Source organism: Neltuma alba, unplaced genomic scaffold (assembly GCF_004799145.2).
Source record: "Neltuma alba isolate B1F8T4 unplaced genomic scaffold, ASM479914v2 tig00011544_pilon, whole genome shotgun sequence".
Classification (NCBI taxonomy): Eukaryota; Viridiplantae; Streptophyta; class Magnoliopsida; order Fabales; family Fabaceae; genus Neltuma; species Neltuma alba.
The window spans coordinates 11,921-29,798 of NW_021636206.1; the positions used below are offsets into that span (position 1 = coordinate 11,921).

At 35.0% G+C, this 17,878-nt stretch overlaps 2 protein-coding genes and 1 pseudogene across 3 annotated transcripts; 1 reads left to right on the forward strand and 2 right to left on the reverse strand.

The window, feature by feature from the left end:
* Window positions 1–2,011: 2,011 nt before the first annotated feature.
* LOC114714857 (protein transport protein Sec61 subunit alpha-like) lies at window positions 2,012–4,871 on the reverse strand (annotated as a pseudogene).
* Window positions 4,872–6,316: 1,445 nt separating this feature from the next.
* Window positions 6,317–9,856, forward strand: LOC114714856 (proteasome subunit beta type-3-A-like). The gene is made up of 6 exons (XM_028899642.1): window positions 6,317–6,571; window positions 6,663–6,770; window positions 8,216–8,305; window positions 8,688–8,772; window positions 9,249–9,343; window positions 9,511–9,856. The coding sequence occupies exons 1-6, from the start codon at window positions 6,384–6,386 to the stop codon at window positions 9,557–9,559; spliced, it is 615 nt and encodes a 204-aa protein (XP_028755475.1). The 5' UTR covers window positions 6,317–6,383; the 3' UTR covers window positions 9,560–9,856.
* A 1,487-nt stretch (window positions 9,857–11,343) lies between these two features.
* On the reverse strand, window positions 11,344–17,749 carry LOC114714855 (uncharacterized). 2 transcript variants are annotated; one of them, XM_028899641.1, is made up of 8 exons: window positions 17,564–17,749; window positions 16,108–16,163; window positions 15,853–15,977; window positions 15,045–15,204; window positions 13,848–14,206; window positions 13,187–13,678; window positions 12,339–12,441; window positions 11,344–11,757 (listed from the first exon to the last, which is right to left on the reverse strand). In XM_028899641.1, exons 1-8 carry the CDS (start codon window positions 17,630–17,632, stop codon window positions 11,628–11,630), a joined length of 1,494 nt encoding a protein of 497 aa, XP_028755474.1. In that variant the 5' UTR covers window positions 17,633–17,749; the 3' UTR covers window positions 11,344–11,627. The 2 variants fall into 2 exon arrangements, with proteins under 2 accessions (XP_028755474.1, XP_028755473.1); XM_028899640.1 differs by having other exon boundaries at window positions 13,824–14,206.
* Between the last annotated feature and the right edge of the window lie 129 nt (window positions 17,750–17,878).

Genomic DNA, 17,878 nt, shown 5'->3' on the forward strand with positions numbered 1-17,878 from the left:
TGTAGTAATATCCGCAGCCATATTTGATCTTCTTAGCCCGTCTTGTTTGAAACTGTTCTTGAAAAGTGTCTGGACACACATTTGCTTGGAACAAAGCCCTTCTTATAATTGGCCAAAAGAAAAAACCCTTCTTATATATTTATAAATATATTTATGTATTTTACCAACGACAAATTCATTCTCAAATATTTATTTCATATATTATAAATTGCAATCCAAAAACTATTTTTGAAGGGTCATATCACAATTCCAATTTCCAATTGAGCTCTTAAAAATATATTTCTTTTGGTCTTATATATAAATTCAAATAACCAAATTACATTTACTGAACTAACAGTTAAAATTAGTTAAAAGTAATAAATAACTCAGAAATATTTTTTTCAAATTTGTTTTATTTATTAAAAAAATAAATGAGAGAGACAATAAATAAAAATTGATAAAAAATATATGAGGATAATATTAATAAAGTAGAAAAAGTATTAAATACAATCAGCACAGATAAACTAAAAAATAAAATATGTGTTTTGAACAAGACTCTTTTCTAAAAGTGAAGTTTATTTATAAGACGGGAGGGAGTTTCGAATACGACAAACCAACCACCAATGACTCGCATTAGCTCTTTTATGCAAACACAGGCTACTGAAAACACAAACTTCAATGTCATGTCATTAATTGCTGAGTTTATCCGCAGCTTGCAGTTTGCAATGAGATTTAAAAATAATACTGGTACCACTTTGAACCTGGATTTGACATTAGAGACGGGAGGTAGGTACCACTCTTCAAGCCGAGATGATATCATTCACTTGAGCACAGGGCATTGAGGGGAGTGGTTTTCCAACAAAATATTACTCCTCTGGTTATATTTATAGAACTTATAGAACAGAGAAAGAAAATATTTTTTAGTCCTATTCAAAAGATATTGAGAGAAATTTTTTGTATGGATATACAATTTTACCCCTCATTTATTATTGTGTTGATTTTGCTTATATGATGTTTAATATATATTAAATAGGAATAGGAATAAAGTTGAAAAGCTATTAAATTTTAAATGGGAATTAATAAAGTTTAAAGTTTTTCTTGGTCTGTGTAAAACATGTTGAAAGTGTTTTATAAATAGGACCAGAAGAGTAAAAAGCCTCCAATCCATTATTTAGCAGTGCTTCTAAACACACCTCCACACGCTGCAATATTTTGTTGTTCCCTAACCAAATCGTTCACATTACATAATCCATCCATTAGGTTTGTGAACAGGGATGAAGCTGTTTACCACTGAAATTTCTTGGGCTTGAAACACACAATTTTTGTGCATGTTGGGAACCATACTTGTATGCAATTTCCTTAAGTTGCGAAGCTCCTAGGCAGAGAGACCCCCCATTAATATCACCCTACTATTCTTGGGTTAAGTCTCAGTTCTTTTTTCAAATTAAACAAAGAGACACTCACATAAGTTTTTTTTAAAAAAAATTTCCTAGGTATATAAGTTTTTTCATTCAAAACAATTCTATTTGAGATAGCATCGAGCCAATCAGACAAGTTCTTTGCAAAGAAATAAGTCTGCCACGTAGGATTAAAGCCTAAGTTACAGTTGTGCTAAAGGCCCACCTTCAATTCCCCATGTTGCGCCCAGCCCAATGAACGCAATTGAACTTTTGAAACATGAATCTTAATTATTTTTCCTTCAAAAATTTAATTTTTTAGAGATCGAATTTGTATCCAATTATTTAGACTATATTTTTTACAAATTTCATTATATGTTAAATACTAAAAGTAGCGTCATAATCTGAATCTACTTCTCCATAAAATTATCCAAAGAAATATAATTATCTTAGCAGGATTTCCAGGTACTTTAACTATATTTTCAAATTTTATCAAGACCAATAAAAAAAATCGCCTACCATTTTCTGGCAATCACATACTGTGTAATGCCTAAAACATTTTTGTACTTTTTTTGGTTTTAAATCTCAAGATACAATTTGGAAAAGCTATCCGACAACTAGATGCTAAACAAAGCTTAAAAGCCAAAGAATCCAAGCTGGCTTGCTCTCTCCTTCTCAAATGTCTCGTAAGTGTTGATAAATTGTGGTCACTGCAAGTAATGTACCGGTCCCTGACCCAATTGCTCCCATGAGATCCGCCAACACCGTCAAGGCTCCGATGCACATGCCGCCGAATGCCGCCGCCGTAGGGATGTATTGGTTCAGCTCTTTCTCCAAGTTTGCCTCTCGGTGCCCAGGCATCACCATTTGTTGCTCCTACAAATTCTCCACATAAAAATTACAAATAGGATTGAATCCCAGGAGGCAAATGGTTAACAATAGTAACATTTTTATATTATTTTGAAGCATTCATGTGTATTTTTGTATTATTTTTTTAACTGATGACATGTCTATTAATAGTCAATATTAGTTGACTTAAGGGCTGCAGCATTTTTGCTCCAATTAAGAAGATTCACATGTAATTATACATCCCAAGAAATATTACGGTTTTGGTGGATTGAATAATACTTTATGGATAGATTTATAACTTAATCATGTAATTAATTATTAATCTGAAACTGCAAAACCAATTCTAACCAGTACCTTAAGCTGCTTGGCAACATCTCTAGCAGAAGATCCAGAGACTATGATCCATAATTTGGAGAATATGGCACAGACTGACAACATAAACACAACGTAGAACACTGCACGGAAAGGATCGGCTCCCATATCAGCTAAGCTGCAAAAACAATAAGGCAAAATCGATCTAAGCCTTGAATTTCACAACAGACAAGACGCATAACTTTAAATATATACATCAAAGTGTATGAAAAGAGGCAATTCTTCACTTGGATGGGGCGGTGACGTAGTACATAAGGCCACCAACAGGGATAGAGTGACTACCACCATATCCATTTCTTTCCATTTTCCGATCAGATTCACAATGAAGTTTCCTCTGAACCATCGGTATAATACCTGTGAAAATCCCAGTCATATATATATATATATATATATATATATATATATCAGATTTATACAGTAACAAGTTAATTGAAAAGTCGAATCGAACTGAATGAGATGATAGGTTAACCCAGTCAGATTATTACCTGGGAGATCATGTAGGAGTTAAAAACAAGGGAAGAGACAAGAATGATGGGCATGTTAGAGGTATAGAACAGTTTGGTTGGGTATGAACCTTGGTAGCCACGAGCATTCTTTGATCTTATTGGCAAAATCACACGAAAACCTTGGAAGTAGATCACAATCAAGAAGATGAATGCAGTGGCAAGCAGATTTGTGAGATTTGGTAGATTTTGCCGATAAAATGCCTCGTGAAGAGCTCGTACCTTGTCGGTTCTAGTAAGCAATAAATGGACTAAAGCAATGAAAGCTCCCTCAAATTCAACCCCTTGTCCGCCATTAATGGTGGTAGGACTAAATGCCTTCTATGTAATGTTCTCACTGCAGCATGAAAACAAAAGGCTTGTTGTTTAAGTTACTTTGGATAGACTCACCACAATACACTCATATATAGTTGTGATTAATCTTCTAATCACTCAATCTGAGACTGACAATCATCTAAGAATTATAATGTTCACTAGGGATAAAACCATTTGTAAATTTTTATAGGCAGTCTTGCACCCAAATGAACATTACAGTGGTAGTTGTGCATTGATGAATATTTCATGGATAACTTTACATCTTAACTTTTCACCTGATTGATATTCTAAAACTACTCTAACTAGTACAGTTAAGATATCAGAATTTAGAAAGAAAAGAGGCAACAAAACTGACCAAAAATTAGTGGCAATGAAGAGTGAGATTCCAGAGCCAAGGCCATATCCTTTTTGAAGAAGCTCATCCAAACACATGACAATGATGCTAGCAAAGTAAAGCTGAACAATGATCCAAATGGCATTTCCTACCCCAAGTTGGCTCACACTACCATACATCCCTGAACTAACATAGGCACCTGCCTGTCCAATTGCAATCAAGATTCCAAGCAGCTTTTGTGCTCCGTCCCTACAAAATTATTAAAGCAAAAAATGCAGGTAAATAAACAACATATAACATGCATTAACATCAAATAAAGAAAAAATTTAATCATTTGGTCTCTATACTCCTTTAGTACTATTTAGACGGTTTTTAATTTTTTTTGTCATATTTATAAATAATTTTATTAAATTTTTTTATATGAATGTATTATTTTATTCTTTATTTATTATTGTATATATTATTATTTTTTTGAAAAGTATATATGTTAAATAGAAACAAAATTGGAAAGTTATTAAATTTTAAAGCAAAGTTAATAAGATTTAAGATTTTTCTTCAATTCCGATAAAACATGTTAAAAATAACTTTATTATAAATAGAATCATTCAAGTAATTTTAATTTAGCTACGATTTTATCTCTGATTAAACTTTAATTTGGTCACTAAATGTAGATACTATTTTCAATAGAGATTTGAATATTCGTCTGTCCTGTTACGAGGGATTAATCCCTCCTCGTAGACTTAACCTTGTTGGTGGTATAAATAAGAAAGATACTTACAGGAGAGTACGATCCTGGCGCATACGGTTGCCGACCTCAATGATTTTTGAACCAACCAAGAGTTGCAAGACCATACCAGAAGTGATAACGGGACCGATCCCAAGCTCCATCACAGTTCCTCGAGACGAAGCAAGGATGGCTCTCATCCAATATAAGGGATCTGCCCCTGTGGTTGAGTGTATTCCATAGAGAGGCATCTGGCTGCATACCAAGTAGATGAAGAGAGCCAACACGGTGTGTATGATCTTTTCCCTGAATAGGACTTTCTTGCCTGGCCTCTCAACTTCTGGCACAAATGGAAGAAACGGTCTAACTAGATCAAGGGCCTTAAATCGTTGTCCCATCTGCCAACCTACACATAACACAAAACAAATTGTTGTTTTCATATGCACATTGTACACTTCTCCAATATTTAACGTAAAACTTATTTAACTAATTTGATTAGATTAATAAAATTAAGTAAGTAAGTTAATTATAAGAAATATAACTTTTTTTTTCTAAAACACCATAATTATTTTCCTTAATATCATCTCTCTCTGTCTTAATTAATTAGAGGTGAAGAAATATCAATATGAATAATTTTAAAAAATTGATAAATATGATAAATAGGTATAAAAGTCTTATGTTTATAATCAAGGTTAATTTTCTAGAATTAGGTCATATATTAAAAACCGGAAGAGTATATGTTAACAAGATAACATAAATTAAATAACAATTGTGTCAGCTAATGATATTGTAGCCTAGAGTACCAAAGCTTTATTATTATAATGGTTACTCGTGCTTATAATTTCAAATAAGCAATTGGTGTCTTTTCAAAAACAAAACAAACATACTGATAAACTGGTGCATATACATATGTAAATACGTTCGTTCATCTTAAAAATAAAATTGCATGAAGCAAATAAATTACCTCGAATCTTTGTGTTAATTTTCTTTGATCTCTCGTTGGCGCCAGTGTGGTTACTTAGTAATTGATGAGGAGTGATAGGGAGCTCGTGCCTTTTTAATTTATAAACCCATGTTGACATGATATAATAAGATAACATGCACACTGATCGTATTTTATTGAAAAAAAAATAATTCGATTTCAGGGTAGATTTAATATTCAACATTCATATTTTTATTCAAGATTTAAAATAATACTTCTCCTATCTTTAATGTAAGACCTAATTAACTAATTTGAGTAAATTAAGAATGTTAGTTAAATTAGTTAATATGATATATATATTTTTAAAACACTCTAGATATCTTTCTTAACTCCCCCTTCTTCTTTTACTTGATTATTATTGGAGGAATATTAATGAGTTAATTTGAGAAAAAATTAATAAACATGTAAAATAAGTCTTACATATAGAATCAACATCACTATCCATTGAATACGGAGGAGTATTTACTGTAATAGCTCATTGATTAAGAGATAACTACTCTATAGCTAACCTACTTTTATTCAATTTGAATTATTTGAATTTGGTGAATTATAAATTTTGATACAATTTTTAATTTTAATTATTAGTTATTAATTGACAACATGTGGAAAATTCAGCTTATCAGTTCCTTTATTTAACATCTAAATTTTTTTTTTTTGGACAACAACATTTTAAAATCATATATAAAGATGAAATGAAACAATCCAGGAGAATTGCTCCATTGTGCTTGTTCCAGAGCACAAATAAAAGATCGTTTGTTTACTGGTGAAATCATTATACGCTTCCGCGATCATTTTCATTTTAGCCCAGCAGATATTATATTATATTATATTTTTTCCAATAGAAAAATTCATTAGCAGATTCAGCAAAGTAGTACGTTTCAATTTCACGTCAACAGAAAACCTAAAATTTGAAGTGAGCCTTGGGAAGATGTCGATCTTCGAGTACAATGGAAGTGCCCTAGTGGCTATGGTGGGCAAGAACTGCTTCGCCATTGCCAGCGATCGGAGGCTCGGTGTTCAGCTTCAGACTATCGCCACCGATTTCCAGAGGATATCCAAGATTCACGACAAGCTTTTGATTGGTCTTTCTGGCCTCGCCACTGATGCCCAGACATTGTAGGAATACTATCACCTCTCAATTCCCCACTTTTCTTTTGTTGATTTTTGTTTAATTAAATTTCTTAATGTTGCTCCCTTCCACTTCAAGGTATCAACGCCTCGTCTTCCGGCACAAATTATACCAGCTTCGAGAAGAGAGGGATATGAAGCCCGAGACTTTTGCCAGCTTAGTTTCTGCTATTCTATACGAGAAAAGGTATATATTTGATCTTATATCATCGAATCAGAATTTTGCACAAGTCCTTGCTTAATTACTGTCATGTTGACTTGGTAGAAGCTTGTGAATTTACAATGATTCAAAAAAATAGGAGAGAGTCATAGTGACATTTAAATTATGCCAGCCTCCTTTGGACCTTGAACACTGCATTTTCTCAGTCCTTGTTTCTCTAAACAAAAATGGGAGGACTCCATCTGTAGAGCCAAAATTGAGTAACAGAGTAACATTGATTTGCTGTGATATCTTTTATCTATTTTGAGTAAGCCATGTTATCCTATATTTTCTTGATTATGACATTATGAACTTGAAACCGGAGGGACATATGCTAGATTAACTGAACCAGTTGTGATGTTTGATGACATTGGTCTTGCAAGTCCTGTTCATGATATCTGTCGTTCCAGAAGATGGGGTAAAGGAAGGGAGTTCTGCAGATTTGGATAGTCTTGAAGTCAACCAAAATTGTTTGAATTGAAATTGAATTCAATTAATTACATGTTATCAGTGCATTTTGATTTTATCAATTGAGACCCATGTTGAGGACAAATATGATACAAGCAAACCGTACCTGGTGACCAGCCATACATCATTATTTGAGATATGGTCTGGATGGGTGGTGACACTGATGGTACTAACAAAAACAACAGAAACAAAGGCATGATTGAGAATCAGTGAACTAAAGGCAACAAAGTGCTAATGACTTACATCTAATCTGGAGGCCTCTAATTTCTGTATGTGCTGTGCCGGAACTCCTGGGATAAAATATGATCTGAAGCCATAGTTATTAGTGTAGCCATTCCCATGTGTAAAGTTAAATTGGTACAATTTTGGAAGAATTACAAAGAGGTTCCAAGCCAGAAAAATAATTACAAAATAAGTCCCAGAGTTGTTATTTTTTACTCTGAAACTTGTCGTTACAAACTGCTTAAGTTATTATACTGGGATTTTTTAGTAATTATTTTTCTTGTTTAGGACCTCATCGTAATTCTTCGAAAAATTTTCCAATTGAGTGGCCTTAAATTTTCCGGTATAACAACAAGATCAAAAGAATTGTCATTTGCGGACTTAATGCCTTTTCTGCATAGAGGAGGCTTAATGCTGGTTTAAATTTTTTCTGCCCAATTCAATCATCCTAAATTTTCTGTCGTTCCTCCATAATGTTCAGGGGCTCTTTAAGAATATAAAGTGCAAAAGCAGAATGAGACCCTCCCCAAAGTAAAGATAGCAATTGTAGGATAGCCAATTCTTAATGCTTCATAAGATCAATGAGGTTTAGGAATATGTAATAAATTTAAAAGTATTTTGTTGGTGAATCATGTGTAACTCAATTTTCTGAGTTTGGCTGTTATCAGCGGAAACGGTTTTAAAATTGTAGAATGTTGCAAATATATTCAATATGAAATATAAATGCATTTTTTGCTTTCTAGGTTTGGTCCATACTTTTGCCAGCCTGTAATTGCTGGATTAGGAGATGATGACAAACCCTTTATTTGCACCATGGATTCAATTGGAGCAAAGTAAGTTGACTCTTCTTATAATCTCTCTAATTTTTTAAAGGAAATTTTGAATTAGTTCAAACTTCTAATTGCATGTTGGTTCTGCTTATAATCTGTATTCACATTTCTTGCTGAAAACATTCTGTGCATACTAGAGTTGAAAATATTTGGAGAACTGTCAGAAACACATTTAAGCTCTGAGAGATTAAGAATATGCACAATGCCTGTGACAGCAAAACTGCAAGGAAATTTGGACTCTACTCTCTCTCCCTTCTTATGTCCAACCATTGTTTCCGATGTCATTATGATATGGATGATGATAAAAATGCATGTTAATTTCACATTTATTATGAGCCATATGTTTGTGATGATAACAATATCTTCATATTTCTCTTGTATGCAGGGAGCTTGCAAAAGATTTTGTTGTTGCAGGCACTGCATCTGAGTCTCTCTATGGTGCTTGTGAGTCTATGTTTAAGCCTGACATGGTTTGTGACTAAATTTAGCTTGATTTAATTTTTATAGGACTAGTTCTTTTTGTTTTTTTTGAAAACTGGTGTTTTCATGTATATTATCATCTATATGTGTTCCTACTTGTAATTAAAATGAATACCCAATAAGCATCTTCTGCCCAGTATGTGCAATAACTACCAAAACTTGATTCGGACAGTTGCTAACATTAGACTCGGAATAATCCTTTTTCTATCATGCAAAATATTATTGTATCTAAAAATTGTTTTATTGAAAACTTATTTTCTACTTATGTATTTTATTTTATATGTTAGTTTAAGAGTGAATTCACCTGGAAGAGAAGTGGCATAAACCCGCCTATGTCCTTGCATGTGTGGCTATATTTAATGTTGAGAAAGTGGTTCTTGCTCTTCAATAGAAGTTAGTTTAGCCGGAATTCCTCTATAGAGAGATAAAGCTCATTTTCTTTCCCATGTTTTCTTGTGTGCCTCAGGAACCAGAGGAATTATTTGAGACCATCTCTCAAGCACTGCTTTCTTCTGTTGATCGTGACTGTTTAAGCGGCTGGGGTGGACATGTCTATGTTGTGTAAGTTTATCATTCTTTCCTCTGGTTTACATATTTCCGATTTTTCTCCTTGAAACTGGAGCTTTTATATCCTCCTTAAATAATGTTATATTCCGGTTTTGTGTTTCTGTAACCATTCAATATTTTGCATCGTAAAGGCTGATTGGTCTTTTGATTGACACTTGTAGTACGCCAACTGAAGTAAAGGAAAGGATCTTGAAGGGAAGAATGGACTAGCTTTCAAGCCATCCGGTGACCCACTTCACTTCCTTGTCTGCTTAATTCAGGAGCTGGATGGGAGATCATTTACCGCCTTTTATGTTAAGGGTTACCTTTTCATTATGGCGCATTAAAAGGATGTTCCAGTTCCTGTAGTTGGTGCCGCTTGTTATGAATTAAATCATCAAATGCTCGAATTTGTGTTATGGGTACCTCCGATTCCTCGTCCAGTGCTCAGCATATTAATGACAAGGATGGTTCAAATTTAAAATGTCTAATCTCCAATTTGTTATAATTATGAATTTATTTTTTTAATTACGAGGTTACTTTTATTTTAGATTTTGCGTCTATTAAAAAAAAATTTTTTTTAGCTCATTTGATCAGCATAGGATTCTGATACCCATGCTCTTGATCAGATTCCACGGGAGGTTTGGTTGATTATATTGACAGATGGTGGGTAGAAATGGAATGACATCAAGCAGCATCTCCCTCGTATTACGGAGTAGAGTTTGCTGCATGTCAAAGAAGCTGAAAGTTTGTGGGCAAGAATTATCAAGCCGGCAAAAATAAAATAATTTTCTCCAGGAGTAGCATTATAGCAACCCCGGGGGGGCGGGGGCGGGGGGGAATGGGTTCTGGAATATTGGGAAGAGCAGTGAGTGAGAATAATTGTTTGCCTTGGTCATGTGGCTTTTCTGGAGACGACAAAGTCAACGAATGGTTGCGAGTATTGCTTCGTCTCTTGTTATAAGATCATTTTAATTAAATTGCACGGTTTAAAAAAACAGTTAAAATTAGTTAAAAATAATTAATATGTAATAAATGTAATTTTTTCCAAATATACCTCTATATAAATGGGTAGATGTGAGAGAGTAATAGTGAGATAAATGAAAAAAGAGAATGTAGTAAATACATTAAACTAAGAGTAAAATAGGTAATAATGCATTAAATGTTTAGATAAACTTAAAAGAAATCTTATAAAAAGAGACAAGCCTGTTCAAAAAATTAGATCTCATAATAAAGGACAGAGAGAGTACTTTAGAAAGCTTCCCCCGGTGAATTTTTATCTAGGCATTATTTTGAAAAATGGCTCGATCATTTGTCTTTTCAATCTTTTCCTAGATTAACTCAATCCCCAAAAGTTGCATCAGATCCCAATCAAGAAAACAAAGCTTATTAAGATGATTTAAAACCCTGCTCAGATGAAAACAATGACCCTGTCGTTGGAGCCTGAAGATGGTTTACTTTTTATGGTGTTAAATAAATGTCTCTGTGGTGTCTAGCTCGAGACAAAGTTGCAAATTGATGAATTTGCAAAATAGAGACCAAATGCTGGCCAAATGCTAAATCCCATTATATAAAGAAATTAGATGTAAATGCACGTTATTACTCTTTACAAGCTTCCGTCCATCAAGTGAGCATAAGACTGGCAAACAAGAGGGGGGTTATGATTGGCCACCACCAATACTAGAAAACTCAACCAGATCCGGAACGTCGAATGAATCTCATTTTCTCGTGGACTCCCGAAACCCTATTTACATAACCAATTAAGCGACTGCCTATGATAATTCCATCTCACCCCCGCTAGTCATTGCTCACATTAGACAATTTTCCTCCGGTTCTCTATTTGCAAGCATTCTATGTCATCTCAAGTAGACATCACAAATGCCTCAAGCTTCGTGTGCCACCTATTGATTCAACTTTTGAAGAATAATGAATCCTGAAAGCACATCCATCTCTAGTACCTAAAGCCGCCTAGCTTCCAGAATTACTACATCACACTAGGTGAGGTTGGGCCATCATTGGGTCATTGACAACTACTGGATTGCGAACAACTACACACTTACATGGGAATTCGATGTATCTGTTACATCAAAAATGTGTAAGGAAACCATACACATCAACTTGTACTAGAAAACAAAGATATACCAGCTATCCTACTTTCAGATTCCACCGAAACTAGCAACCAACATAGAGAAACAGATCAGAAGACTGCAAAACGGCACAATCATCAAGAGACTTGCACTGAGAATCATCCTCTGCTGAAAGAACAGTCTCTTCGGTGTGACGATTCTATCTAGAACTCTCAAACCCTCTTGAAGAATGAAAGAATATTGCCTTGTTTAGGATCCTTCGACTTTCCCACTTTATTGTTTCCTCCTTTCCCAGTAGGATTAGAAGTGGCATTGGCTGATGACTTCTTAGCTGCCGGAGCCCTGGAATTTCAGACCCAATGAATAATAAATTCATTCTTAATAAGTTCACTCTTGGAAATAAAGCATGACGCATGGAGATATTAACAGTATGAAGCACGAAGGGAGTCTCAAGCTACATAATTCTCACTGCAGAAGTTGTCTAACATGGAGAACCGACAGGTGGCATGAGTGGTGAGTTATGCATATCCTTAAATTGTTCATATAAGAGGAAAATCGTAATTTAAGTGGGTTTTTTTTATATGATAAACATGTTTCATATCTTACATCAAAACTTTAAGTAAATATGTAATTGTTTACTCAAGACTAACTGACCTAAAATGGTTAACTTGACTTGTTTAAACCCTTAAATAACAGAATAATTCACTGTTTCAGGCAAAGTGAATGCATATTTAAATAAAAACAAACAAACATGGCATACAAAGCATTCCAAATGAGATCCCAAATTCATGGAATCTTCCTCCTCATTCATCAAGGAGGCAAAGTGTTATTGGATCCAAAAAATCGGTGTTTGTACCACCACTCAAACCAATGACAAATTTATATCCTCTTGCAACGAATAAATAAAAAGGATGAACTCTAACCTGTTGACCGTAGTGGTGGATGCATCTTTGTCATCTTTCTTTACGGGAGCATTATCAGCTTTCTTTGCTTCTGTTTCCTCCCCCTCCCAGACAACTTCGGTCACTAGAGAAAAAATTAGCACGCAAATAAGATACAGATTAGATTATATAACAAAAGGATCCTTGCCAGGTAGTGCTGGAATAACACTCAAAAAGTACTAATAATGATGTTGAAACAGAAATTAATCCTTGGACAGGAGCTTTATCACCCAAGTCAACCAATATCACAAAAGTTTCAACAAGAATCACTCAAGTACAACCGCAGAAAACATGCACTTCAGAAACACAAGCACAACATTCACAGATAAACACGAGACAAAAGAAGCAAGTCAGTCGCTAGCTTTCAAGAGGTCAGTTCTCTCTACTTTCTCTAAAGAATTCTTCATTACCTTTTCTCTGTCATTTTACCCTTGAAATACCCTTTCCACCAATTCCCGAAACCTCTCCCCCCACCCCAACCCAAAAAGAAGAAAGAAAGAAATGAAAAGAAAAAGGAATAATCATTTCCCACCTCTTACGCCTCTCATTCCCTTTTTTCCCCTTCTGTATGGCCCGCATGAGTGGGTTGAGTCCATTCAAAGATAGAAATAATGAACTATGGATAATGAAATTTGCTTGGGATTTCAATATAAACAACCCCCAAAGCATGCAAAAGTAAAGGTGCCAGGTAGATGATTTTAAAAAAAAAAAAATTCCTAAAAAAAAAAAATGAAAATTGTGAAGCTCATATTCATACATAATTATAGCTCATATTCTGAGGCCATAGTGAAGCTGCATTGTGGAAATAATGCATCTATGCATACAAGTACCTTCTCTCCCGCGTTCATCAATCCTTGTCTTGAGCACTTTCCTCCTTTTAGGTGAACAAGGAACAGTATTCTCAAGATTATCCTTCTTATTTACACTAACTTCAGGAGCACCACTATGAGTCTTGTCAGCAGATGACTTCCCAATATTTGTGCACTTGCTGATAACTGAACCATCTTCTCTTGGTGATTGGTTTGTGTTCTCTTCCTTAACCTTGCACATATTGTCAGTCTGCATGTTGTTTGAAATGCCATTCTCTAATGAACCTTTATCATCATGTTTGTGATCCTGAGATGTCTGCCCTTTTGGTAACTCAGGTGATGCTAGACTAATAACATCTTCCTCATCTTCATCTGAGAAATCAAGGACAACTCTCCTTTTCCTGGAACGTTCACCGGCTGATGATTTCCTTAACGTAAAATGTTGACTATCATTATCGCTGCTACCACCGTCTCCTGCTTCACGAGCACTAATTTGGGCATCTGCACTAGCAACTGAAAAGAGGGAGGGGGTGGACAAAACTTTAGTACCAATAATCATACTGGAGATGCCTTGTATATTTTGCTATTACTATCACCCCAGAAAAAAAATTGAAGATCTGAATCAACCCAAAGGGAATAAACTGCAATGAAAACCAACCAATAGAATTTGACACCGCATTACTATAATCTACAGGAACAGAGGAAGGCTTAGATTTTGCAGATGCACGACCCCACAAATTTGCCAATGAACCTCCAGCAGCAGAGCTCTTTTCAGCTTGCACTTTCTTTTTTCCTGTGGGCAAGGGGAAGAAGGCCTTTTCTTTATCTTCAGGTTTATTGGCATGCTCAGAAGTTCTAGTATTTACTGTACTATGGCTTTCACTTTTGACATCTTTCACCACATTATGTGATTGGGCAGAAACTTTTGGAATGGATTCCTGTATACCCAGGCCTGCTGCAGGTTTTGCCTGTTGAGCAGCAGGAAACGATTGTGTGCTATCTGCATTCCGTCGAACAAAGGAATTTGAAATACCACAGAACCTAATAAATACAGAAGTCAACAATGAGCAAGCCCCATAGATGTCTCCAAATCGTAAGGAAAAAAAATAAAACGTACATCATATCTAATTCAAGAACCGATATATAGTGCATCTGCACAAAAAGAACAATATGGAATGGGCAGAGTGAGATTTGATAAACAGAAATTCAATTAGATGCATCCTTTGCTGAAATGTAGGAATGCTAAGAATTGAAACTGACAGTAATCAGTTACTATAAGGCGTCCACCAGAAGACTGAGATCTTAAGATCGGGACTGCTTATTAAATATTGATCCAAAAAGTTTTTAATGGCAATAAACTCATTTTAAACTCATTTTACTATGTCATAGCAATTCTTCACTTATAAATCTGTCTCTTCTAGTTAACTGCAAACAACGTAAGTCTTCAAAAACATTTTCACCAAATTTCTTAAAGGAAAAGAAAAAATTTGACCATCATTGATCTCATATATATCATACCAGATCCCATCAATCAATTAACTTCTTCAAGAAATACAAGACATCTAAGTCATATAAGGAAAGCAACCTATTCCTTAACAGGAAATAGGACAAAGGTGAATGGTGAATGGATAGACCATGAAATAGAATCTTGGGTCTCAATCAGTGATTCAATTCCAACAGGCATCCATTATTGAATTCACACAACCCAAGAATCCAATATCCCTTTTGGAAGCGTCCATTGATGAACTTGACAATCAATAACTATAGACAAACAGACTTTAGAATATTTAAAACTCCAAATATCCTGATTTGAAATATCAAAACGCCTGCATGCTATCACAAGCACAAGTATACACAGCTCAAAAGACAAGGCCCCCACCTGTTATCTCTCAGACAATTATCTACTGAGGAAGCCTGCTTGAAGAGCTCCTCTGCTTGAATAAATTCTGCATTCCAAAGCACGGCTGGATCCTTTGGAATGCTAGCTTGCACGCTATAGACCTGAACTGAGCAATTACCATCAAATTCCTTTTGTGCTTCTGCATGAAAAATAAAGCAAGCAGTTCCGCATCATTCTTAGCCCTAAATGTTTGCAAGCCACTCCATATTAGAAACAAAAAGAATAGCTTAATTAAGCTGTTCATGTTAAATTACAATTGAGAATAATAAGAATCTATTCCAAAATTACTAAACCAATTCACGTTTTTGTAGAATCAGTTATCAAGTGACACTATAACCTCAATGGGAAAATGGAAAATTAACTAATCATAAGAGCAGTAAAGAAAATATGATGCCATAATATATGAGATGAGTTACTTTTGTAGCGCTTTGGATTAAAGCTTAGCAATATAAGCAGAGCAAATCCATTTCAACCCAAACATTTGCAGAGTTGATTTGAGTAAAATTTCAGGGCATAATTTTAGCTCAGTGGTGTAGCCCAATATAAGCAGGTGGATGTGATATATACTGGAATCCAACCTGACCAGGATATATAACAAGAATACTCCAATCCCCACAGTCAAAGTGAAACGATCTAGAACAACCACTGTTTTCTGTTAATTTCTCCGTAGTTATCAAGTTAGACTTACAGTCTCCCAGATTATTCCTAATCTGAATATATTTTGGAGCTGGAATTACATCACAATCTAGAAGAACCATTGTTTTTAAGGTTTGCAGAATGACCATACCTGCAAGCTTTGGCCCAGTAACAAGTCTTACATGGTAACTTGGAGGAGTACTCTTTAACCAGCCAGACAACTTGTATATCACTTCAAATCCAGTTCCATGCTTTCGAACAAACTCCTGAAGCAACCTATATATGTGTGTGTGTGTGTAAGGGGGGAAAAAAAACTTTCAACTCCTAATAAAATCACACACGTGGAACATGAACAGATGTTCAGCCAATATTTTGTTTCCAAAGAAGGAGAAAAAGAAAAGCTTACCTCTTCGCAGCATCAGATGACACCATATAATTGCGACTTAGCCATTTGTAAGATACCTGAAAGATGCCATAAAGTATACTTACCAGACATATTATTGTATAAAGAGTGATCATAACGTTGGCAAAACACACACACACACACACACACAGATCATAACAATGGGAAAACAATTGCCTAAACTATTTTTGCAGACGAGGGAGATAATCAGAATAAAATCACAAGGGATAGCAAAGTAAGAGGGCGGAACAGAGGCATTGGAAATTAGCAGATAGCAGTAGGCAAGGGAGGGCTTTTTATAGCATAATTTTCAGATAGACTTTGGCATGGACTTTCAGCCATCTTAATAAAAACCTGATTCCCTTTATAATGATAGAATCTCATATATAAGTTCCCTAAATATTTCCCGCTGTGAAGATTTCCGAGAGGAACTAAAAAGAAAGTAATTTAGAATTACACCCCAAGTACTCCCTTCGTTCCTTTTTATAAAATATCTTTCAGAAGGTTTTGATGTTTTTATTCATAAAACGTTTTACAAAATCTAGGCAGTAATTAACGTCCCAACAGTTTTGATTCTCAAACCAATTGTCGGTATGGATTATTCTAGTGCGCAGAAAATGTGATACAGCGAACGCATGCAAGAAACTCTCTCTATAACTGATGGAATGATATTCATTAAGCAGTAACCAACCAGTTGTGACCAATATGGTTTCAACCTGAATAGAAACTCAGAACCCAAAAGCATCAAAGACAGACCACAATGATGGTTGGTCATGATATGTATGCCTCCATGTTGTCAGGAAATCATAAAATTAGCTTTTAAGAAATTATTTGAACTAAAATGTGAATCCCATGCTTTGCTGAGATAATGATTGATCATGAATCCATATAGATTTCATTATATATACACACACACACATATATAAGTATAGATGTGTGTGTGTGTGTGTGTGTGGATTTCCCGAAAGTACAACTTCTTAAAAGCAATTTTCAGTTAGCAATTTCTACTAAGGCTATTATTAGAATTTCAAAAGCACGCTTAAATTTTCCATATGTTAGAATTTCGAGTTGTATATTGAAATTATGGCCCAAAAAATAAGGTTTGTTAGGTAAATTTTAAAGGGTTGCCGGGTCCATAGTTCATACAAACCCCCCGCGAGGATCACAATTCCAAGTTTCGCCTATCAAAACAGCTTTATCCTTGACTCACTCTCAGTAATCATATTCCAACAACCAGGGCACTAACACTTCTACCAAATAACGAAATTAGGACGAAAGAGGGAAACTTTTAACAAAATCCTCCAAAATGTAAACCCAAGAAAATAATTAAGCCCAAATATATTAAGTTACAAGAAGAATCACTGAAAATCGTGAGTGTAAAAATGTAGAAGTAGTATAAAATCCAAGTAAATCTGCGCAAAACAGGAAAGTACACGGAGGGAAGAGTGAAGAGGGTTACCACTTGGAGCTTATCCGAAACGAGGGATTCAATATCTTCAAGTATACCTAGGGTTTCCGTTTGCGCCATTATCGCATAACCTATCAAGAAGACGATTGTAGCACGAACAAACGAAGCGAACAATTCTTCTGAATTCTGATGCTGCTCTAATGTTCCATTTTCCCTCCGGAAAGGGCTCTCATTTTCCCGCCAGCTCTACACTTTCGGGTCGCCCTCTAACTCACCTTGAGGTCCATTACTTGAAATCTTGAACTCGCGGGTCCTATCCCCATTGGGCTGGAGTGACCTAGTCCATCTCCAGTCTTTTTTTAGTTA